A 26,066-nucleotide genomic window follows, 5' to 3' on the forward strand; every position below is an offset into this window, starting at 1 on the left:
GAAGGATTGGCCCACTCAAGGACAAAGGAGGAAAGATATGTGTGAAGTCAGAGAAAATGGGTGAGATTCTTAATGAGTACTTTGCATCAGTATTCACCGAGGAGAGGGACATGACAGATGTTGAGGTTAGGGCTAGATCTTTGATTACTCTAGGTCAAGTCAACATAAGGAGGGAGGAAGTGTTAGGTATTCTCAAAGTCCTCAGGTCTGAATGGGATCTATCCCAGGTTCCTGAGGGAAGTGAGTGAGGGAATAGCTGGGGCTTTAACAGATATCTTTACAGCATCCTTGAACACGGGTTAGGTCCCGGAGGACTGGAGGATTGCTGATGTTGTCCCCTTGTTTAAGAAGGGGAGCAGGGATAATCCAGGGAATTACAGACTGGTGAGTCTGATGTCAGTGATAGGGAAGTGACTGGAGAAGATACTGAGGGATAGGACCTGTACCCATTTGGAAGAAAATGGACTTATCAGTGATAGGCAGCATGGTGTTGTGCAGGGAAGGGCATGTCTTACAAACCTTGTAGAATTCTTTGAAGAGGTGACAAAACTGATTGATGAGGGAAGGGCTGTAAATGGTATATCCAAGGACTTTAGAAAGGTTCCCCAAGGTAAGCTGATGGAGAAAGTAAAGTTGCATGGGGTCCAGGGTGAACTAGCTGCATAGATACAGAACTGGCTGGGCAGCAGGAGACAGAGAGTAGTAGTGGAAGGGAGCTTTTCAAAATGGAGCCCTGTGCCCAGTGGTGTCCCACGAGGATCCGTGCTGGGACCTCTGTTGTTTGTGATATACATTTGGAGGATGGTGCAAGTTGCCTCATTAGCGAGTTTGCAGATGACACTAAGTTGGTGGAATAGCAGATAGTGAAGGGGACTGTCAGAGGGTACAGCAGAATATAGATAGGTTGGAGTGTTGACCAGAGAAATGTCAGATGGAGTTCAATCTGGACAAATGTGAGGAGATGCATTTTGGAAGATCCAATTCCAGAGCGAACTATACAGTAAATGGAAAAGTCCTGGGGAAAACTGATGTACAGAGCGATCTGGGTGTTCAGGTCCATTGTTCCCTAAAGGTGGCAACGCAGGTCAGTAGAGCGGTCAAGAAGCCATACGGCATGCTGTCCTTCATCGGACGGGGTACTGAGTACAAGAGCTGACAGGTCATGTTACAGTTGTATAGGACTTTGGTTTGGCCACATTTGGAATTCTGTGTACAGTTCTGGTCGCCACGTTACCAAAAGGATGTGGATACTTTGGAGAGAGTGCAGAGGAGGTTCACCAGGATGTTGCCTAGTATGGGGGGTGCCAGCTATGAAGAGAGGTTGAGTCAATTAGGATTGTTTTCATTAGAAAGATAGAGGTTGAAGAGGGAACCTGACTGAGGCCTGTAAAACCATGAGAGGTATAGACAGAGTGGATAGCAAGAAGCTTTTTTCCCAGAGTGGGGACTCAATTACTGGGGGTCATGAGTTCAAAGTGAGAGGTGACAGGTTTAGTGGAGATATACATGGAAAGTTCTTCATGCAGAGGGTGGGGGGTGTCTGGAATGCATTGCCAGTGGAGGTGGTGGGGTGGGAATGATCACGTCATTGAAGATGTATCTGGACAGATCCATGAATGGACGGGGAGCAGAGGGATACAGATCCTTAGGAAATAGGCAGCAGGTTTGGATAAAGGATCTGGATTGGTGCAGGTTTGGAGAGCCGGAGGGTCTGTTCCTGTGCTGGAATGTTCTTTGTACCTTTCAATCCAGTCTACCTTTCACACTCACAATGAGCTGTTCTCTACACTGGTAAGACCAAACAGAGACTGAGTGCCCAATGTGATCCTGAGCTTCCATTAGCCCCCTCTTGGCCATTCTTCCCTTCACTGTGCCTCTATCTCCCAGCAAACCAATATGAGATTGAACGGATGTGAGGGCAGGAAGAGGCTGCCATTTTTCTGGCTCTGCTTAACAACCCAAGAGGAAACGATTTAAATTGTTTTGAAAATCTATATAATGTGAAATGCACAATTAATAATTTCACTGGCATGTAATTAAAATCTCATGACATTAGTCAATGGGTGTGAAACTTAAAAGGGTCCAGAGAAGATTTACAAGGATGTCACCAGGATTGGAGGATCTGAGCTACAGGGAGAGGCTGAACAGGCTGGGGCTGTTTTCCCTGGAGCGTCGGAATCTGAGGGGTGACCTTATAGAGGTTTATAAAATTATGAGGGGCATGGATAGGGTAAATAGACAAAGTCTCTTCCCTGGGGTGGGGGAGTCCAGAACTAGAGGGCATAGGTTTAGGGTGAAAGGGGAAAGGTATAAAAGAGACCTAAGGGGCAACTTTTTCACACAGAGGGTGGTACGTGTATGGAATGAGCTGCCAGAGGATGTGGTGGAGGCTGGTACAATTACAACATTTAAGAGGCATTTGGATGGGTATATGAATAGGAAGGGTTTGGAGGGATATGGGCCGGGTGCTGGAAAATGGGACGAGATTAGGTTAGGATATCTGGTTGGCATGGACAGGTTGGAGCGATGGGTCTGTTTCTGTGCTGTACATCTCTACGACTCTAAGTTCAATCTGAGTTCTACATGTCATTGACTGACTCAGCCCTCCCTCCAGAATCTCAGCCCTCCCTCCGGAATCTCAAAGGTGAGTTGAATATTTTCCGATCAGAAGATCTACCTTCACTTGGTTCAGAGATTTGTTTTTCTCATTCCTTGTTTTATCGCTTTGCTGGATTAATTTCCATCCTGGCTCTTCCATACTCTCCCAACTCTCTGGGACACACTCTCTCCAAACCCCCTCCCACCATCTGTTCTTTGTCAACGCAGGCCCTGTGACCTTGTCCACCACCCCCCCACCCCCCCCCCCCCCCCCCCCCCCCCCCCCCCCCCCCCCCCCCCCCCCCCCCCCCCCCCCCCCCCGCCCCCCCATCTCTGGTTTAGACGGACATTGCTATTCCTCCTCAGTTCAGTTTGAAACTCAGCGACCTCCCATATGAACTCTCACTCCTCACACACACACTCCCTGACTTGCTGGGTCTTTTTGGTTCTTACTCCTGCACTGGAGACACTGATTTACTTGATCTAACTTGCTTCATGATTCTGAACACCTCAATAAAATCCCCCGAACCTTCCCTGCTCTAATCCCAGCTCCTCCAGAAACAGCTGCAGTTCCTACATCTCTGTGAGAGCCCTGCGCCAGGCCGAGTGATGCCTCACTCCCGACTTACTCACTTGTTGTCAGCGAGGTTAGTTTTGGTGAAAATCGGGTAATCCTCTGGTGCGGGGCGCCCATTCTGATCCTCGTACACAAAGACAGGAGACCTGCCGACCTCCATTCCCAGCTGCTGCACACCTTGCTCATTGTAGATGGAGAGCAGGAACGCCTGGGTGTTCCGTTTGGGTTTCAGAGTAACTAAAATGGAGAAATCACGTGGGAACTGTCCACCTGCAGGAGGAAATAACCAGTAAAATGTGAAAACATCTTGCACATTTTGAGAGAGGACTTGCTATAATATAATAGCACGAAGCTTTCCCATTTGTCTATTGCTAAAGTGTAGTCAATATTAAAAAGCAGTGAATGCCACATCAATTTACACACAGCAAGATCTCTGTGACAATGGTCAGTCAAACTGTGTGACAGATCATAATTCAGGAGCAAAGATTCACTCCTGGATGACAAGAGCATCTGCAATATCACTCAGACAGGTGAAAGGGTGGTGTTGGTACTGAAACAACACAAGAAAGACAGCGAATCTGACAGTGCGGCACTCCCTCAGCACTGACCCTCTGACAGTGCGGCACTCTCTCAGTACTGACCCTCTGACAGTGCAGCACTCCCTCAGTACTGACCCTCCGACAGTGCAGCACTCCCTCAGTACTGACCCTCTGACAGCGCAGCACTCCCTCAGCACTGACCCTCCGACAGTGCAGCACTCCCTCAGTACTGACCCTCCGACAGTGCAGCACTCCCTCAGTACTGACCCTCCGACAGTGCGGCACTCCCTCAGCACTGACCCAGTGACAGTGTGGCACTCCCTCAGTACTGACCCAGTGACAGTGTGGCACTCCCTCAGTACTGACCCTCTGACAGTGCAGCACTCCCTCAGTACTGACCCTCCGACAGTGCGGCACTCCCTCAGTACTGACCCTCTGACAGTGCAGCACTCCCTCAGTACTGACCCTCGGACAGTGCAGCACTCCCTCAATACTGACCCTCAGACAGTGCAGCACTCCCTCAGTACTGACCCTCCGACAGTGCGGCACTCCCTCAGTACTGACCCTCCGACAGTGCAGCACTCTCTCAGTACTGACCCTCTGACAGTGCAGCACTCCCTCAGCACTGACCCTCCGACAGTGCAGCACTCCCTCAGTACTGACCCTCCGACAGTGCAGCACTCCCTCAGCACTGACCCAGTGACAGTGTGGCACTCCCTCAGTACTGACCCAGTGACAGTGTGGCACTCCCTCAGTACTGACCCTCTGACAGTGCAGCACTCCCTCAGTACTGACCCAGTGACAGTGTGGCACTCCCTCAGTACTGACCCTCTGACAGTGCAGCACTCCCTCAGCACTGACCCAGTGACAGTGTGGCACTCCCTCAGTACTGACCCAGTGACAGTGTGGCACTCCCTCAGTACTGACCCTCTGACAGTGCAGCACTCCCTCAGTACTGACCCAGTGACAGTGTGGCACTCCCTCAGTACTGACCCTCTGACAGTGCAGCACTCCCTCAGTACTGACCCTCGGACAGTGCAGCACTCCCTCAGTACTGACCCTCCGACAGTGCGGCACTCCCTCAGTACTGACCCTCGGACAGTGCAGCACTCCCTCTGTACTTCAGAATTTGGAAAGGGACTATAGATATGTGGGAATGGCACCACCTTCAAGTTCCCCTCCAAGCCACTCCCAATCCTGACTTGGAAATATATCGCTGTTCCTTCACTGTCGCTGGGTAAAAATATTTGAATTCCCTCCCTCAGGGCATTGTGGGTCTAAACACAGCACATAGACTGTCCCGGTTCAAGAAGGCAGCTTACCCCCATCTTCTCAGGGGGCAATTAGGGACGAGCAATAAATGCTGGGCGCAGCCAGTGATGTCCTTGCCCCATGAGTGAGTAAAAAGATGTTTAGCTTTTGCACTTCATTATTCACTGAGACAAACCTGACCCAGTCTGGATCACTAAGTCACCATAATCATCGGGAGAGCCAGTGCAGGCCCGATGAGCTGACTGCCACTTTTGCGCTGTGCAGTTCTGAGTTTCTCTCAAACTCTGGCCTCAGCCCCATCAGGGGGAACCAGGTTCAGGTCTGTGTCCCACTCCTCAGGAAGGGGAGACTGGCCTTGGGGGGACAGAGCAGATTCACCAGAATGATCCCGGGGAGGAAAGGGTTAAAGGACGAGGCCGGGTTGTATCGACCGGATTGTAATCCCCTGAGTATCGAAGATTAAAGGGTGATCCCATGGAGATCTCTCAGATGATAAAAGGAGTTGATTGGGTTGATGGAGAGAGAAGGGGGAGAGTCCTGGACAAGGGGCAGGGCCTTCCAATCTAGGCCAGACCCTACAGGGGGAGATCTGGAACCACCTCCCCACACCAGGGGGGTAGTGAGGGGGCATCTGGAACTGTCTCTCTCAGGGAAAGGTGTAGATTCTGGGGATTGTTAGATTCTGGTGCTAAGGCATGTGAATGGAGTTAAAGTGTACACCTGGCTGTGCTTGACTTTAACATTAGGAGAGGTTTGGGGGCTGAATGTCCTCCTTTGTTTCTAAGTGATGAAAGTGATTTAATCCGTTCCTGTCATACCCATCTCCTGTCCTGTAACCTGGCCGTATCTTGTATTCACCCCTTGACAGAATCATCACAAGCCTGGAGCTGTTCACATCAAAGGACCGCCTTGGGAATAATAAATGTTGGAGTTATTAACTTTATCGAGAATCACTTGTGAGCACTTTCAAAGCTTTGATTCTCTTGTTCACAAATGTCCCAGCAAGAGCTAGGAGGAGGCCATTCGGCCCCGTTCACTGGCTCCACCATTCAATGTGACTGTGATTGATCTGTAACCCACCTGCCATTGCTCTCCATCTTTACTGCCCCTTATCTGGTCAAGATGTTAACAAACACTGATTTTATCATTTTAACTCAGCTACAGGACCCTCATTTTTGGGACAGAATGCCACATTTTCACACTGTCTGGGTGAGCCACACCATTCTTTCTCACACAGAGGGTCTTGGAAATGTGCAGCCTGCCCCTCTCTCCAGCTCCACCAGATACTGAGAGGCTGGAGGTGGAGGGAGTCATGATAAAATAATTAAACGTGATGGTGCTGTCACCGCTGAGGTGGGTGAATGGGATTAAAGTACGGATCAGCCCCAACCCCAGGGAATGCAGAGAAACATTCAAAAGTTGGAGCATTGGGCTCCTCTGGAGGCTTATTCACTGCAACAAATCCTCCTTTGTATTCTTTTAAAGAAACCATTCATCAAGTGAATCAGCGCCAGGTGAGGTACAGCAACAAAAACACAACTGAACCATCAACTGAAACTTGGTAACCCAGAACAGGAACCTGTAAAACTGAATTAGAGATCACATTATTGGGTGCTGAGGTACCTCGGAAATCCTCCTTTCTGTGTTGGGTTTAACATCCCGTCTAATTATCCAGAAATTACGAGAGTGTGTTCACAAGAAGTGGCACTTGTCTTGCATGACAAGGTGGAGTGTATTGGGTAATTGCAATTGGTACAAACATTAACTAGTTCAGCCAAAGCTATACTCTCTACATTTACCCCTGACGCTACAGGCAATTTAGCATGGCCAATTCACCTGACCTGCACAAATTTGGTCTGTGGGAGGAAACCCACGCAGACACAGGGAGAATGTGCAAACCCCACACAGACAGTCACCCGAGGCTGGAATCGAACCTGGGACTCTGGTGCTATGAGACAGCAGTGCTAACTGCTGTGCCACCATACTGCCGTGATAGTTAGTAACTGTCTGTTATAGGTTACATCCAGATTGAAGGTAAATAGGAGAAATGTTAACAGGCTGCAAGCAAAAAAGCCAGTACAAAATCTTTTAAAAGATCAAATGAAGAACTGAGTAAATAAAATCAAGATCCCAGGCTAGGCAAGGTGTGGCACTCGCATATTGTGGAAGCTGCGAGATCCCACTGTGGTTACTTGAAGTTCCCAGCTCGGAGCTGCTGAGCCGGAGTCAGGGAAGGGGAGATTTACCTGGATGCTGTGTTTCAGGAGGGAGAAACAGCCCTTAGATTTCAGCCCTCAAATTCAGTGAGAAGGGACGGAGTCATCGAGTCACAGAATTATACAGAAGCAGACCCTTCGGTCCAACTCATCCATGCTGACCAGATATCCTAAAGCGATCTGATCCCCTTTGTCAGCACTTGGCCCATCTCCCTCTGAACCCTCCCGACCAATCTTGCTTTCCGGGCAACTTCTTTGCAGTTGTAACTTTGTGTTCCTCACTCTGTTCAATCAGTGATCTTTGCATGGTTTGATCTGCCCGTACTGCACTGCTCCTAGGTACATCTGACAATAATAAATCAAATCAAATCAATATTCACGCACTCATCCAGATCCCTTTTAACTTCATCTCCTGCTCTGTCGCTTCCCTCCCATCTAAAGTATCATTGTTTTTGATCTATTTTTTAAAAAGTTCCCAAAACAATGTAAGACATAAAAATACTAATTACTGCACCAAGAAAACAACCCGTTCTAGCATTGAGAAGAAAACTCAGAGAAAGGAGCAGCTATAACATCCACAATCCGCTCCCATCCACCAGACTGGATTGTGACAATGGGCAAGGTAGCTGGAGGGTTCCAGGAGGTAGTGCTGACAGAGACTCAGCCCTTGAAGTTATCTAACAGGTTTGAGATTCTTACTCCCTGTGTGGATGACAGTGCGGTCTGTAGGGAGGGTCAGCAAACTGATCACAGCAACTTGGGACAGTTGAAGGTCTGAAGGTGGGTAAATCACCCGGACCAGATGGATTACACCCCAGGGCACTGAAAGAGAGAGCTGAAGAGATTGGGTAGGCATTGGAGGTGATCTTTTCGGACTCACTGGAGTCAGGCAGTGTCCCAGACAACTGGAAAATGTCTAATGTACACAGCTGTTTAAGAAGGGAGGAAGGCAGAGATGGGAAATTATAGGGTGGTTAGCCTGACCTCAGTCATTGGTAAGATTTTCGAGTCCAGTATTAAGGATGAGATTGCAGTGTACTCTGAGTGCATGGTAAAATAGGGCTGAGTCAGCACAGCTTCATCAAGGGGAGGCTATGCCTGACAAACCTGTTAGAATTCTTTGAGGAGGTAATGAGCAGGTTAGACAAAGGGGAGCCAGTGGACGTGATCTGTTTGGATTTCCAGAAGGCCTTTGACAAGGTGCCACACAGGAGGCTGCTGAATAAGATCCCATGGTGTTAGGGGCAAGGTACTAATGGGGAGAGGGGATTGGCTAACTGAGAGAACGTAGAGGATAGGGCTAACAGGATCTTTTCCAGCATGGCAGCTGGTGACTAGAGAAGTTCCGCAGGGGTCAATGTTGGGACCACAACTATTCACATTATACATTAGACCCTTTAGAACGGAGGTGAGGAGGAATTTCTTCAGCCAGAGGGTGGTGAACCTGTGGAACTCAGTGTTGCAGAGAGTGTATTTAAGGCAGAGATGGAGAGGTATGTGATTAGGAAGTGGTTATGGGACTAGGACAGGAGAATGGGATTGGGAATCACATTAGCAATGATTAAATGTTGGAGCAGACTTGATGGGCCGATCGGGCTAATTTTGCTCCTGAATCTAATGGTCCAATGGTTTACCATATGCCATCAATATTTATACATTCATTTTTTGATGAAAGATGCATGAATTACATTGTCACCATTTTTCGAGTTTTGGTTTTTTTAAACTGGGACAATGGGGTATGGATTAGGGTTTGGAAAAGGTTATTCCAAAAGTCAGAACATCAATGTGAAACAGTGACCCAAATTATCAGCTTTGAGACAAATGATTGCAGTCAAAAGACTGGTTGGCAAAGTATTGGGAGCAGTCACTGTCTCTCCAGAGATAGGGAACTACTCAAGTTTCATACCTGCCATGTTAGAGTGGTTCTTCCTACTTTGATAAGTTATAAGTTATAATGGATAACTTCCTTCATCCATTAGAGTTAATCTGATAGGATAGTGACATTCACCCCTGCTCAAATTTAAAATAAATAAGATGACCATTGAAATCAACAAACTCTTTGAAACTTGAGTTGGTTGTATTTCCATTTTCTCTTCAGAATGCCTCGAGGAACTTTTCTAAAGGAAAGAGGTCCAATCATTTCATACGAGTAAGAATTTGGCTTTTTGCTGCTCTGGAGACATGTCATGCTTCTGCATATTATTTGGAGGTGGCCTGCTGTCTTCCTACCGGCGTATTCTTTCGCCATGACTCGCTACTGCCTGTGCCTGTTGTTCTCCAGCAGATAAAGAGTGGAGCTGGGAAAAGCACAGCAAATCAGGCAGCATCAGAGGAGAGGGGAATCGACATTTCAGGTTGGAATCCTTTTATTGTTCTACAACATTGTTACTGGCTGCTAGTATCTGCTGTTTGATCAGAATACGGTGGTGTATTAATTTGTTGATTTTCAAATTTAGCATTTAACTTCAAAACAATTCATCAGTGCTCCTTTCTACTTTTACTACATCCCCCCCCCCCCCCCCCCCGCCCCAAGCCTCATCATTTGTTTTGCTCTCAATGACTCCTGGAGTCATCTTCTTGAAGGTTCACTGCCTGTGCCCATTGTCTTCTCCTTGTGCCTCTCACCAACTCTGATGTGAAAGTTTTCTCAGGAGTGTGTTTTCACTCTGTTCCTTCGACATTAACTGCTTCAGAAGCATGACCTCAAAGACCAAACAGCCTCATGCTCGATCTATGAGGGAGCTTTAATCACCTGGTGGGGGAATAGCTGGGCAGGTTGCCAGGGTGTGGAAGAGACTGGTCTCCTCCCCAGAGAAGGGTCAGCCATGGGAATCTGCCAGTCATGTGAATGCACTGTCTGTGACAGTGTTTCCCAACAGTAGATAGGACACACAAAGGGCAGGCTGCTCCAAGGTCAATGCTTTTCCTAACCATGGTCAAGAGATGAAACCACCCCCCACCCCCCATCACTCCCCAGCACCTCCTCACATGTTCCAAAAGCATTGCCTTTGACAGCCCATAATATCTTGTGTCCCTAGGTCCCTAGAGTAAAAAGTGAGGTCTGCAGATGCTGGAGATCAGAGCTGAAAATGTGTTGCTGGTTAAAGCACAGCAGGTCAGGCAGCATCCAAGGAACAGGAAATTTGACATTTCGGGCCAGAGCCCTTCATCAGGAAGGGCTTCTAGGCTTCATCAGCCCTTCTAGGTCCCTACAACATCAAGCTCTCCACTTTGAAAAACCATCACACATGCAGGAGACAGAGTCCCTCCAATCCACAGTCAGACGGTCAGTGAGCAGCTAGGGGACCTACCTGGGAATAACTGCCTGGTTGGGGCACTGAGCTGAGCTTGTTTCGTCACTTTGAATGCCACGTCTGCTCCCTGCGCGTTCCTTCTGTTCTTGCAGAATCCAGGGGTTTTACGAATTCCATTTGGCAAATTGTGAAAGTCTAACGTTTGGAGGACATCAACAGGACCAGCTGTGAAGAGAGAGAGAGAGAGAACTCAGGGGTTTATCAAACACTACAGCAATCATAAAACAACTGGGACGACTCATATTTCTACCAAACAACCTGAGGATGTGACAAATACCTCACAGACAATGAAATGTGTTTCATAGCCACTGCTGTAAAATAGGAAACACAGCAGTCAATTTATGCACAGCACGATCCCACGAACAGCAGGTGGTCATGGCCTGTCTGTTTCTATGAGTCGATTTGAGGAAAAATTTTAGCCAAAGACATCAAGGACAACTCACCTCCTCGTGTTTGGGATTGTATTATGGCATTTACACATCCCAAGAGCACAGTGTTATCGCAGTGAGAAATCAGGGAGCAGCGTGTGATAAATCTGTGGCTCTAAGAGGTGTATTTTGTCCTGGTTTTTAACGTTTTTCAGGCAGAGGTACCAGAGCCAATAGAGTAAACAACTTCTGAAGCCTTGGGGGTTTTTACCTAAAGTTAGAACAATAGAAGCAGCCCGGATGGGTGTGGCCAGCTCTCACAGTCTAGGATTTCTAGTTATTTTTAATTTCTCGGTTTAACTTTAAGCAGTTGCTGTTGCAGGCTTGAAGAAGAACATGCAATTCTTCCTTTTCTCAATTCTAATCAAAAGCTGCGGATTCTGTCCCTAAGCTGCTAGATTGCATGTGAGATAAAATCTGATTTTCTGAATTTGCCTTTTTATCAAGGCTGTGTTTGAGATGTTACTATATTGGAATAGTTAATTAGCAATAGCTACTGCATCAATTATTCTGTTAAGTTTTCCAATAGAGTTGTTATTCTAACATCTTCCTTCTTTTGTTGTATTAACTACAGGGTTTAAATAAATTGTGTTTTACTTAATGTCAAGTAGTTTGACCAATTGAATTGCATTTGGAACTCAGAACCTTACATTTGCCTTTCCAAAAACGTTAGGGTCTTAAAATACTGACAGGGTTTGGTTTCGTTCCTAACAAGTGGACTGTGATTTTTTTTCAGACTGTAGGAAGGGTACTATGGTCAGGATGTGGACCACACTCTTAGTACACCTCAAAGATCCAGCCTTGCAAATTCAGAATATAAATTCCTCATTTATTGATGATACTACACTGGAAATAACATAGAACATAGAACATTACAGCGCAGTACAGGCCCTTCGGCCCTCGATGTTGCGCCGCCCTGTCATACCAATCTGAAGCCCATCCCACCTACACTATCCCATGTACGTCCATATGCCTGTCCAATGACGACTTAAATGTACTTAAAGTTGGCGAATTTACTACTGTTGCAGGCAAAGCATTCCATACCCTTACTACTCTCTGAGTAAAGAAACTACCTCTGACATCTGTCCTATATCTATCACCCCTCAATTTAAGGCTATGCCCCCTCGTGCTCGCCGTCCCCATACTTGGAAAAAGGCTCTCCCTGCCCACCCTATCTAACCCTCTGATTATCTTATATGTCACTATTAAGTCACCTCTCAACCTTCTTCTCTCCAACGAAAACAGCCGCAAAGTCCCTCAGCCTTTCCTCGTAAGACCTTCCCTCCAGACCAGGCAACATCCTAGTAAATCTCCTCTGAACCCTTTCCAAAGCTTCCACATTTAAGAGGGATAATTACAGATTTCAGGAGGACACAGACATTGAAAATGACAGATCCATGCTAGATTTTACAGGGATGTGTGTGACGTGACGCTTTTTGGGAGGACAATTGGTATACAGTAGGATACCCTGGACCAAACCATTGAAGATTTTGGGACAAGATCAGTTCCAGCCAATGGGATGGAATGTGGTGCGTTGTGGTCAATGTTCCCGTATTAACATTCTGCAGGCCTCGGCTGTACTCTGAAGACAAAGACTCAAATGCACCGTTAGGAAATAAATAATGAACAATTAATAATTCTGTAATGTAGGTCTCCTCTCAGTCCAGGGGAGCATTGATTCACTCATGCCCTTCAGGGAAGGAAATCCTCCATCCTTACCCAGTCTGGCCTACATTTGAGTCCAGACTCACAGCGATGGAGTTGACTTTCAAACACAGTCTGAAGTGGCCGAGCAAACCTTTCCACGAAAGGGCAATTAGGGATGGGCCACTGACACTGCTCCAGCCTCTGACCCCCACCTCGCAGATAAGAACAAAGTGAACGATCTGTGCAATTCCTGAGACAAACTGCCTCACGGTCACACTGCAGACGGTTCCAGGAGCCACTGTCACTCACCGTGACACACACTTCTCTCACCTCCACTGTTCCACTGGTCTCATGGCTAACGTGCACAATCTACACTCGATTAATGTAAGTTCATCCAAACTGGGCTGACAGTGTTCTAACTCATGCCATGTCCTACTCATCCGTCCCCCCTCAGCTCACTCACCTACTCTGATACCCAGGAAAGATGTTCCATGAGATTAAAATTAAAATTCTTCACCATCTTTACTAATTCGTCCATGGCCACACCTCCCTATCCCTCAGTAACTGCGTTCAGCTCCAGAGCCCTCGGAGATCTCTGCATCTCTCTGATTTTCTCCCGTGTTTCTCAGCACCTTTTCCTCCATCACTGGCAGCACAGTCCTCAGCTCCCAGGCCCAGGATTCCCTCCTTAACCCTCTCCATGTCATGCTCTCTCCTCCTTTCAAATGTTCCTCAAAACTTACACCTTTGACCATCGAATACCCACAGTGTGGAAACAGGCCATTTGGCCCAACAAGTTCACACCCTCCTGATGTGCGTTCCACCCAGACCCTTTCTCTGACCCTATCCCTATAGCACTGCATGTCCTATGGCCAATACACCTAACTCACACATTCCTGCACACTATGGGTAATTGATCATGGCCAATCCACCTTAACATCTTTGGACTGTGGGAGGAAACTGGAGCATCCAGAAGAAACCCACACAAACAGAGAGAATGTGCAAATTCCCCACAGACAGTCACCCGAGGGGTGCAGGGGTTGGAGGAGATGACAGATAGTGAGGGATGGAGGGGCTGGAGGGGGTTACAGGGGAAGGGAGGGATGTGAATCATTTAACACAGGGACTGTGAGGTGAGTCAGATCATAGGTTGAGGGGGGTGGGGGAGTTTGGGTTGAAGTATAGATAATGTGAAATGTAGAAGATTGGTTGGAAGGACACGGGGAGATATTGGAATGTGGAGCCAACAGAGTTTAAATCAGGTATGAACCAGCAGTGGGAAGCAAACGTATCATTCTCTTTGTTAGTTGTAACATACTAAAGGTCAATAAATTGAAGTCTTTACATTGGCTGTGTGTGTGTGTGGGGGGGTGGGGGCAGTGAAGGGGGGAGGGTGGGGGGAGCGGGAAGCGGGTTACTGTCCAGGGCAATAAATCCCAGCCCAGTCGGCATCAGAGAAAACCGGGAACGTTAGTGGATTTGCAACGCTCCTAAAACTATCAACGTCAGCCTGTCTCTGAACAGAATGAAAGTGTGTTAAAGAACACTATTAAACATTTCACAAAACTATTTCTGGTCATTCACATTCCAATCTCAGATAATAAAAGGAAAAACCTGCAGATGGAGTCAGAGAGTTCTACAGCTCAGAGTCAGGCCCTTTGGCCCTCTCTGGTCTGTGCTGACCCAAACGTCTATCCACACTAACCCCACTTCCCTGCACTTTGCCCGTATCCTTCTGCACTTTCCTATCCAGGTATTTGCCCAAATGCCCTTTAAATGTTGTTAATGTACCCGCCTCAACCACTCCCGCTGGCAGCTCATTCCAGATGCTGGAAATGTACAATAAAACAAGTTACTGCAGAAACTCAGTAGGTCTGGCAGCATCTGTGGTGGGAAAGATATGGGGTGGAGGACGGGGGGTGGGGAGGTGGGGGGGTGAGCAACACACACACACACACACACAGTCTAGTTCAACACTTTCAGAACCCCTCCATGGTGTTTCGACAACTGCAGAAAAGTAGAATTAGGGGCATCCAGAAATAGGAGCCTGATGAAGTGGGTGAGTTTTAAATGACAATGTTTATTTTGTAATTACAGACATAATTAGAGGTAACTCTGGCTCAGCCTATTCCTGGACAACTCTGCCGTCTCCAAATGCATCAACCAGACAAATGACATCTACCTAGAACCAAGGCTCACTTTGTCTGATGGACATAATGCTTACACTGTCACACCCTCAGGAATAACCCTCCGACAGCGCAGCACTCCCACAGCACTGACCATCCGACAGTGCGGCACTCCCTCAGCACTGACCCTCTGACAGTGCGGCACTCCCTCAGCACTGACCCACCGACAGTGCAGCACTCCCTCAGCACTGACCCTCCGACAGTGCAACACTTCCTCAGCACTGACCCTCCGACAGTGCGGCACTCCCTCAGCACTGACCCTCCGACAGTGCGGCCCTCCCTCAGCACTGACCCTCCGACAGTGCGGCACTCCCTCAGTACTGACCCTCTGACAGTGCGGCACTCCCTCTGCACTGCTCTGGATTTATTTGTCTGAAGTAGTCTGAAACCTCTGGACTGAGTTTGAAGTTTCTGAGTCTGGGTCAGAGACTCAGGGATTTACAGTGACCACTGGCAAAACAGTAAAAATGGTTTGATGATGTTGAAGATAAGATCTTTTACAGAAATGACCAGCAATGGTTATTCATTTTACAGAGTACTGCACACTATTTTGCGGTGTAAGTAAATAGTAAGGCTACGCAAGGAGGCTGTTCAGCCCCTTGAGCCTGTCCTGCTGTCTCATTAGATTTGTGCTGATCCATTCACTTCATTTCCATTTACCCCTTTTTGCTGTTTATTTGCAATCGTAGAGCCATGGAGCTCTAATCCTGCGTACAAATTGGCTCCATGGTTCATTACTTCTCCCGTGTAACAGATCTGTCTCCAAACATTGCTGTCACTTGCTGATGGTGTCAGTAAGACGTTAATTCGGATATTTCTGGGAGTGTGAAAGTGCTTCTCCTGGTTTCCTGATCACATAACAACCAATTCTGGGTTATTCCGCATCTATCATGGAATCCTTACAGCATGGAAGCAGGCCCATCATCCCACCCAGACCCACTACCCCCACCCCACCCCGCCCCTCCCCCCTCTACCCTACGCCTGTAACTCTGCATTCCCCATAGCTAACCCATCTAACCTGCAACTCCTGGACACTATGGACAATTTAGCTTGACCACTCCACCTGACCTGCACAATTTTGGACTGTGGGAGGAAACCCCACGCAGACACGGGGAGAACGTGCAAACTCCACCCAGACAGTCGTCTGAGGCAGGAATCGAACCCGGGATTTCAGTGCTATGAGGTAGCAATACTAACCATTGAGCCACCGTGTCACCCTTGGAAGGGAATTTGGAGGGGGTAGCGTATCTGCTGCCCTTGTCGTTTTGGTGGGTTTGGAAGCTGTTGTTTCAGGAATGTTGCTGAATGTACGCACCTTGTCGGGAGTATAAGATAGATGGGTTTTTACAGCAACCAATCACTGACAGCTTTCTGTTCAGGATTGAATTTAAACTGCACCAACTGCCCTGATGGGGTTTGAACCTGTGCACCCCAAAACATTCTCCGGAATCTCTGCATTGTTAACCTGGAAAGACAAGTTCACCCCCATCTCCACATTCAGGATTTTTCTCCATTTCCAATCGCAGTGAATCACTCCGGAGGGATTTAACACAACCAGCGTTATTCCCTGTACGTTACACCATCTGAATTGTACTCAGTACCGGGAGTTCAAGTGGACATCGCTCTCTGTTCAAACCCCAGGAGATAAAACAATGAAGGAGGAGAGTGGTCAACTGGCCCAAGAACAGAAACCACTCAAAGATTGTGGACAGGAACAAAAAATAACGTGGAAAACCTTTATCTGGAGGGATCTCGATCACAAAGCAGAGGAAGTGATGGTCCAGTTTCTCTCAAACCCTGGGTCTGAGCCCCATCAGGAGGAACCGGGTTCAGGTCTGGGTCCCGTTCCTCAGGAAGGGGAGACTGGCCTTGGGGGGACAGAGCAGATTCACCAGAATGATCCCAGGAAGGAAAGGGTTAAAGGACGAGGCCGGGTCGTATCGACCGGATTGTAATCCCCTGAGTATCGAAGATTAAAGGGTGATCCCATGGAGGTCTCTCAGATGATAAAAGGAGTTGATTGGGTTGATGGAGATAATCTGTTTTCTCTGGAGAGGGAGAGAGACCAGAACAAGGGGCAGGACATTCCGATCTGAGCCAGGTTGTGTAGGGGGAACTCAGGAACCATCTCCACACACGAGGGGGAGTGAGATGGGAGGATCTGAAATGTTTCCCATGAAACACCCAATGAGGCTGGAGGTGTTGGGGAGGTCAGATTAAACTTTCAAAAGTGGGATTTATGAACAGGCAGGGGGACTCAACTGTGTCGAGGCAAAAGGTTTTTGGTTTAGAAAGGTGTCATGTGTCAGTACAGGCTTGGTGGGCCGAAGGGCCTGTTCCTATAGTGTACTGTACTGCTGTTTGAGAGTTATTTCTTGTTAGATGAGAATAATGAGGAAATGGGGAAGAAAGTGGGGAGTTGGAAATCGGAGACAGATCAGTAAGGAGCTGAATGGCCTCTTCCTGTGTAGAATTCTCCATTGGAGTAATCTCCTGCCCTGTGTACTTTCTACATCTGAGAGGTCATTTCAGAACAAGGACAAGGAAGCTCGTGGTCAAACTGCCCACCCAGTACTTTGTGGACAGCTGACCACTCTGCACTTAGAAAGTTTGCATGCAAGACTGAAAACAGTCATTCTCTGAATGCTTTACCCACAATAATCCTCCTCTATAATCTGATACAAGGTCTAATCAGCCCAAATACAATGAACTGGTCGTTACATTGTCATTGCGGCCTCTCTCTCCCCTGAACACAACCCCCCTCTCCCCCCTCCCCCACCCAGACATCGGCACAGGTTGTAGTTTCGAGTGTCTCAGGTATCTGTCGGGTTCCAGTTCAGTCGAGTTGCTGCTTCAGACACAGACAGGGCTGATGTTGTAGGAGGGGCTGCTGAGTGTCACAATCAGATTTAAATTTGACGCTTGGAAATGTTCCCACCAACAATCAATGAAATTAAAACCAGATTGGCACTCAAAATGATTTAACTCAAAATCAGAAATAGTTCTGAGACAGACAGAGGCCACTCGATCACCATATCAGTGCTGGTTGGGAATGTGTTATTCAGGGACTCACACCACACAGAAGAGTCTGTCCCACTACTCTCAATCTACACTAGTCCCACTTTCCCCCAGTAGTCCCATAGCTTTGAATGTGATAACATTTCAGTTGCTCGTCCAGGTACGTGTGAAAGGTTGTGAGGTTTCCTGTGTCAACTCCCCTTCCAGGCATCACATTCCAGACTCGCACCAACCTCTGGGTGAAAACACTTTCTCAAATCCCCTCTAAATCTCCTGCCTTTCACTTAAACATGTTGCTCCCCTGGATATTGATCCTTCAGCGAATAGGAAAAGCTGCTTTCTATCCACTCTGTCCATGTCCCTCATAATCTCACACACCTCGATCTGAGACCCCTCCAAATAAAACATCCTGAGCTTATCCAGCTTTTCCTCATCACTGAAATGTTCCTTCCCAGGCAGCATCCTGGTGAATCTCCTCTGCACCGCCCCTCCCCCAGTACAATCCCATCCTTCGTATCGTATGGGGACCAGAACTGCACACACTACTCCAGCTATGGCCTGACCAAAGTCCTGAACCTCGAACAATACAGCACAGAACAGGCCCTTCGGCCCTTGATGTTGCACCGACCTGTGCTTATCCAAGGACTGTACAGCTCCAGAATATTTTCTTCTCTTATAATCTATACCTCGACTGATAAAGGGAAATGTTAACCACCGGCCAATCTCTGTGTCGTCCTCAAACTTATTTATCATCCCCCTCCCACATTCTCATCCCCATCATTGGTTTCCCAAGTCCAAAGATGTGCAGGTTAGATGTGCTGGCCATGGGAAATAAAGGGTAGAGGGATGGCTCTGAGTGGGATCCTCTTCAGAGGGTCAGTGTGGACCAGTTGGGCTGAATGGCCTGTTTCCACTCTGTTTGGATTCCATGATTCTATGATTTATGAATATCACAAACAATAAGGGACCTAGTACTAACCCTGTGATACTGTCTTCTGTCAGGCAGAAGATACAAAAGGCAAAGCACACGCACCGTCAGGTTTGAGAACAGCTTCGTCCCCGCTGTTATGAGAATGCTGAATGGACCTCTCACATTTAAATCTATCGCTGATTGTGCTTTTTCAGCATTTTCTTTGCAGCTGTAACATTATTATACCCCTCACTCTGTCCTGTCACCCTGGGGTCTTTGTCTGGTATGAGCTGTCAGTACTGCAGGCAAAACAAAACTTTTCACTGTACCAAGGAATGTGTGACAATAATAAATCAAATAAAAAGGACATGAGGGGCACCTTTTTTAAAAAAACATTGTGGAATGAACTTGCAGAAACACCGATGGATGCAGGTACAGAGTCATGGAGTCATAGAGATGTACAGCACGGAAACAGACCCTTCGGTCCAACCCGTCCATGCTGACCAGATATCCCAACCCAATCTAGTCACACCTGCCAGCACCCGGCCCCTATCCCTCCAAACCCTTCCTATTCATATCCCCATCCAGATGCCTCTTAAATGTTGTAATTGTACCAGTCCGTACATTTAAAAGACATCTGGATAAATACATGAATAGGGAAGGTTTGGAGGGATATGGGCCAAATGCAGGCGAGTGGGAAAGTGGCCAGCAGGGACTAGTTGGACCGAAGGGTCTATTTCCATGTTGTATGACTCTATGATTCCTCAAATGAATCGTCCCTCAGCCTCCCCTGTTCTAAGGAGAACACTCCCAGCCAATGCAATCCTTCCCCTCAGCAAAAATCCTTAAATCCTGGCAAGCCTCCTCCTCCGTCCCCTCTCCAGTCCAATTACCTTGCTGCTGAGCTGTGCTCCCCCTAGTGTCAGATACATTTCGAGCAGAACCGTCAAGGTGTTGTATTCCAGGTCTCAGCCTATAAAGGACAAAATCCCAAATACCTTCTTAACCATCGTACCTCCATGTTCTGTCACCTTCAGGAATCCGTGAACACAGGGAGTTCTAAATCTTTCTGATCTTCAACATCCTACAGTCTTAATATCCTTCATTTAGTGGGACACCCTCTCATTGCTCGTCCTCGCCATCAGTTGACACTTCTCAGTTTGGTCACTGGTGCAACCACCAAGCCAGGCAGTTTACAGCTCCCTCCCTCAACAACACACACCTATTTCTGTATCATCTGTAAATGTCCTAACTGGTCTACACCTTTGTTTAAACCACAAACAAGTGACCAAAACCTAAGGCCAGCAAAGTACTGCAGGAAACATCCTTCCCAACACAAACCCCCTTCTGTTACACTGTTTAAGTGAAATAATTTTCACAATGTCTGACTTGTCTCTCTGTAATTTGCTGTGTACCTGAAATGCAGTTGAGAATCAAGTATTTGTTACATTTCTGATAGCTGGAGGTATATGTCCAGACACCTAATTGCAAATTGGAACAGTCGAATGAATATTGGATGCACTAAGGATTTGGCAGGTGCTAGAAGTCCCTGATTAAAGTTTGACTGCCCTGACAACCCATTTCTAGCTGAGGAGCAATTTGAATGACTCCTACCATGTGGAAAGAGTTGCCAATTTCCACTCTCCCATAATTCACATGTTAATTCAACTCCTTGCAATTCGCTCCAAAGTTTAACTCTAATTAATATCTAGAATTTGACGACACAGCGTCACTCCAGAAATTGAAGTATTTGCTTTCCAGGAAGCAGAAACACAATCAGCATCATATTTCCCATAAGTGCACAGGAAAATAATGTGCATTGATCAGGCACCATTCCCCACTCAACAGAAAATAAAACTCAATGCACTCTGTCAAAAACACAGACCACTCCATGTACTGGAAGACCCCACATCCGAGAAGAGCATAAGGTATGGGAGCAGAATTAGGCCATCCAGCCCATCCAGTCTGCCCCACCATTCCATCATTGCTGATAGGTTTGTCAATCTCATTCTTCTGCCTTCTCCCCACGGCCCGTGATCCCCTCACTAATCAGGAACCTATCTATCTCTGTCATAAATGCACTCAGTGACTTGGCCTCCACAGCCCTCTGCAGCCACAGAGTCACCACCGCCTGGCTGAAGAAATTCCTCCTCATCTCAGTTCTAAAGGTCCATCCCTTCACTGTGAGGCTGGGTCTCTCCTAAAAGTGGAACCATCTTCTCCACATCCACACTGTCCACATTGCTCAGTATGCTTGGATCTCAATCTGATCCCCACACACCATCCTTCTGAACTCCATCGAGTACAGACTCCAGAGTCCTTACTCACTCCTTATACGACACAATTTGGAGATGCCGGTGTTGGACTGGGGTGGACAAAGTTAAAAATCACACAACATCAGGTTATAGTCCAACAGGTTTATTTATAAGCACCAGCTTTCGGAGCGACGCTCCTTCATCAGGTGGCTGTGGAGAATAAGATTGTAAGACGTAGAATTTATAGCACTGCACTGTAAACTTCATCCCCGAGACCATTCCTGTACACCTCCTCTGGAACCCCCCTAACACCACCACATCCTTCCTCAGATACAGGCCCTAAAACTGCTCACAATATTTCAAATATGGTCTGACCAGAGCCTTAAGATTCCTGAAGATTCCTGAAGAAGGGCTCATGCCTGAAACGTCGATTCTTCTGCTCTTTGGATGCTGCCTGACCTGCTGCGCTTTTCCAGCACCACTTTCAGCTCTGACCAGAGCCTCGTACAGCCTCAAGTGTACATCACCTGCTCCTGAATTCTCGCCCTCTTGAAATGAACATTCCTAACTGCCAACGGAACCTGCATGTTAACCTGAAGAGAATCCTCAGCCAGGACTCCCCAAGTCACTTTGTTCATCAGATTTCCAAAGCTTTTTTCCCATTTAGAAGATAATCCAGGTTTCTATTCTTCCTACGAAAGTGCACAACCTCTTATTTTCCCACACTGTGTTCCATTTGTGTCCAACCATTGTGAAAGAGAAAACTAAACCACAATCATCAATCCCCCTCCGTCTGTGCTGGCACTGGCCATTGGGCGAGACATCAAGAGAAGGGCTGGGCTTTCCCCTTACACAATTACAATTTCACAGATCGTGATCTTATAAAACGACATCTGAAAACAGCATTCTGTATACAGAGTCAGTTTCCATTTTCACACAAACACAATTTGAGACTAATTCTGGTTGAACTCATCGGTTTGGAGAATGCTGGGATACTGGCTGTCTTGAGTGCATTCACCCTCCTGCCCAGAGTGTGAGCATTGGTTTGTCATCTGCTGATGCTTCACCCTGAGCTGTTTCATCCCTGGTACCCTCAGGGGGAGGGTTGAGGAGGTCGGACCACCCCAGCCACAGCTGGAATGAAACCCACACTGTTGGTATTCTTCTCAATCAGGATAACGATAGATAGCACCTTTCATTAGAAACACATAAAACACCTGCTCAGCAATAACCTGCTCAGTGATGCCCAGACCTGACCTTGCGTCAAACATGGACAAAAGAGCTGGATTCCAGAGGGGAGGGGAGAGGGACAACCCCTGACATTTGACTGAATATGGCATCAAGGAGCCATGGCAGAACTGGAATCAATGGGTATTGGGGACAAACACTCCACTGGTTAGGGTCATACCTGGCATTGAACATAGAATATAGAACAATACAGCTCAGAACAGGCCCTTCGGCCCTCGATGTTGCGCTGACCTGTGAACTATTCTCAGCTTGTCCCCCTACACGATCCCATCATCATCCATGTACTTATCGAAGGATTGTTTAAATCTCCCTAATGTGGCTGAGTTGACTACATTAGCAGGTAGGGCATTCCACACCCTTACCACTCTCTGCCTAAAGAACCTGCCTCTGACATCTGTCTTAAATCTATCACCCCTCAATTTGTAGTTATGCCCCTCGTACACACTGACATCATCATCCTAGGGAAAAGACTCTCACTGTCTCCCCTATCTAATCCTCTGATCATCTTGTATGTCTCTATCAAATCCCCCCTCAGCCTTCTTCTTTCCAATGAGAACAGACCCAAGTCTCTCAGCCTTTCCTCATAAGACCTTCCCTCCAGACCAGGCAACTTCCTGGTAAATCTCCTCTGCATCTTTTCCAATATTTCCACATCCTTCCCGAATTATGGGGACCAGAACTGTACACAATATTCCAAGTGTGGCCACACCAGCGTTTTGTATAATTGCAGCATGATATTGCGGCTCTGGAACTCAATCCCTCTACCAATGAAACCTAACACACCGTATGCCTTCTTAACAGCACTATCCACCTGGGTGGCAACTTTCAGGGGTCTATGTACATGGACTCCAAGATCCCTCTGCACATCCACATTACCGAGAATGACACATAGGAAGATGATGGTGGTTATTGGAGGTCAGTCACCTCAGCTCCAGGACATCTCTGCAGGAGTCCCTCAGGGGAGTGTCCTAGGCCCAACCATCTTCACCTGCTTCATCACTGACCTTCCCTCCATCATAAGTTCAGAAGTGGGAATGTTTGCTGATGATTGTACAGTGTTCAGCACCGTTCGTGACTCCTCAGACACTGAAGCAGCTCCATGTCCAAACCCAACAGGATTTGGACAATGTCCAGGCTTCGACTGAAAAGTGGCAAATAACAATCACACAGCACAAATGCCGGGCTATGACTATCACCAATAAGAGACAATCTAACCACAGCCCCTTGATATTCAATGGTGTTCCCATCACTGAATCCCCCACTATCAACATCCGGGAAGTTATCATTGACCAGAAACTCAACTGGACTCACCACATAAACACAGAGGCTGCGAGAGCAGGTCAGAGGCTGGGGATACCGCAGCGAGGAACTCCCCTCCTGACTCCCCAAAGCCTGTCCCACCATCTACAAGGCACAAGTCAGGAGTGTGATGGAATACTCCCCACTTGCCCTGGATGGGCGCAGCTCCAACAACACTCAACAAACTCAACACCATCCAAGACAAAGTAGCCCACTTGATTGGCCCCACATCCACAAACATCCCCCTCCCTCCCCCACCACCGACGCTCAGTAGCAGCAGCGTGTACTATTACAAGATGCACTGCAGAAATTCACCAAAGATGCTCAGACAGCACCTTCCAAACCCATGACCACTTCCATCTGGAAAGACAAGGGCAGCTGATCCATGGGAATACCACCCCCTGCAAGTTCCCCTCCAAGCCCCTCACCATCCTGACATGGAAATATATCACCGTTCCTTCAGTGTCACTGGGTCAGAATCCTGGAATTCCCTCCCTAAGGGCATTGTGGGTCAACCCACAGCACATGGACTGCAGCGGTTAAAGAAGGCAGCTCACCCCCACTTTCTCAAGGGGCAACTAGGGACGGGCAATAAATACTGGTCCCAGCCAGAGATGCCCACGTCTGACAAATCAGAAGCATGGTGAGGATGATATTAAGGAGAATCTTGAAGGGTGGGAGTGAGGTCGAGATGTGGAAATGTTTCGAGAGGGAAATGATTTAAGCCATCAGGTTAAAATTGTCCCCAGTAATTTCATAGTTCCTTGGCCATCATTAACAATGTCTCTGGGAGTCCCATTTCTGTGGGGATTATCCACAGCCCGTACACATTTGAGAGGTCATTTCATCACACAGACCTTGGGTTTCGGAGAGGAGGGTTTGGAGTGCTGTCCTGTTGGAGCATTCATCCAACACCACCATCCCAGAAAGGTAGAGACATTAAGGGGTTAGACATCTTGGAAGCAGGATCAGGAGGAACCTGTAAGGGGTTGCCCATGGGTCAGTGCCTGGACAGTGGTGTCTCTCACTCTGTGTGTAAGCAAGTGAGATTTTGGTGCAGGGACCAGTGCGTGGTGCAGCAGTTAAACAAGACTGTAAACCCTGGCAGGAGAGTAAGAGGATTCAGAAGGTCAGACTGATTGAGAAGTTGGGCAGGGCCAGAGCAGAAATAAGATGATGTGGATCAGAGTGAAGTGATGGAGATGAGCAGGTACAACACTGCAGCATCATCCAATGGCACCATTGTGGAGAGGGTGCAACAGCAGAGGCACTGGGGAGAGGGCCAAAGGGTGGCTTTGGGTGGGGGTGCGTCAGGGGGTGTCAGGGAGGTGTGGGAGGGGGTGGGTCTGTCATGGGAGGTTTATGAAGAGGTGTCACTGGGTGAAGGAGGGTGTCAGGGAGGGTGCAGGGGCTGTGGAGTGTTTGAGTGTGACAGGACGTAACGTCAGGGTGTTAGGGATGTCTGGAGGGTATTGGGGACGCCAGGGGTAGTGTCAACTGGGTCAGATTCACAAACATTGAGGTGGTTAAGAAGATGGTTGGGACACTTGCTTTGTAAATGGAGGCACTGATACCCAAAAGAATAAAACTGCAAAAATATTTTATAATTTAAAATTCCATCTGAACTGGAATTGGATTTGCTCCAACTTTCCAAACCAATAGGAATGTTCCGGAAGAGGATGCATTGACGGGAGAGTGGGTCTAATTGAGTAAATCCATCAAAGTCAGAAAACAGACAAAAGCAAAGAACTGCAGAAAATCTGCCGTTTAAACAGGAAGCTGTGGAGAAACTCGGCAAGTCTGGAGTCTGATCACATCCAGAAAAATCTGAAGGAGAATCACAGGGGACTGGAAATGTGAACCTCTGGGCCTTTCTCACAAACATTTCCAGCTAGCACAGACAGATGGGCCTAATGGCACACTCCCAGACTTGAATCATGATCTACTGTCTTGTTTAATAACATCATGAGTTTCCATCAGGCTAAAATAATCGAATCACATGGAACTCCAGACCTGTTCCACCATCAGTTCCCGACAAGACTGAACTGGTCACTAATCCCCTCTGCTCAGCAAGTTTCACCTTAACTATTTCAAAGCAAGGTGCTCTGTTTTTATCCATTCAAGGATGGGTGTGCTGTTGGCTGGGCCAGCATTTATTGCCTGTCCCTGGTTACCCCTTGAGAAGGGGGGGAGGTGAGCACCCTTTTGAACCATTGCAGTCCATGTGCTGTGGGTAGACCCACAATGCTCCTAGGGAGGGAATTTCAGGGTTTTGACCCAGCAACACTGAAGGAACAGCAAAGTATTTCCAAGTCAGGATGCTGAGTGGTTTAGAGGGGAACTTGCAGGGGTGGTGTTCCCATGTATCTGCTGCCCTTGTCCTTCTAGATGGAAGTGGTCGTGGGTTTGGAAGGTGCTGTCTGAGGAGTGGGAGGTACACCATCACAATCCGAACGTGTTCCTTATAGATGGTGTGCAGGCTTCAGGGAGTCAGGAGGTGAGTTACTCACAGCAGGATTCCTGGACTGCTCTTGAAACTATAATACTGAGGTGGCATGT

The 26,066-nt window shown here is 47.6% G+C and overlaps 1 protein-coding gene across 1 annotated transcript in view; it reads right to left on the reverse strand.

Moving 5' to 3' along the window:
* LOC132818575 (collagen alpha-1(XI) chain-like) overlaps positions 1-26,066 on the reverse strand; it is a 153,580-nt gene that overhangs the window by 122,634 nt on the left and 4,880 nt on the right. Inside the window, exons 2-3 of the mRNA XM_060829633.1 lie at positions 10,514-10,681; positions 3,232-3,445 (exon numbers count right to left, since the gene is read on the reverse strand). Of these exons, the coding sequence (XP_060685616.1) occupies positions 3,232-3,445; positions 10,514-10,681 (382 nt within the window). The remainder of the gene's footprint in view (positions 1-3,231; positions 3,446-10,513; positions 10,682-26,066) is intronic.

The sequence above is a fragment of the Hemiscyllium ocellatum genome, chromosome 9 (assembly GCF_020745735.1).
Source record: "Hemiscyllium ocellatum isolate sHemOce1 chromosome 9, sHemOce1.pat.X.cur, whole genome shotgun sequence".
Classification (NCBI taxonomy): Eukaryota; Metazoa; Chordata; class Chondrichthyes; order Orectolobiformes; family Hemiscylliidae; genus Hemiscyllium; species Hemiscyllium ocellatum.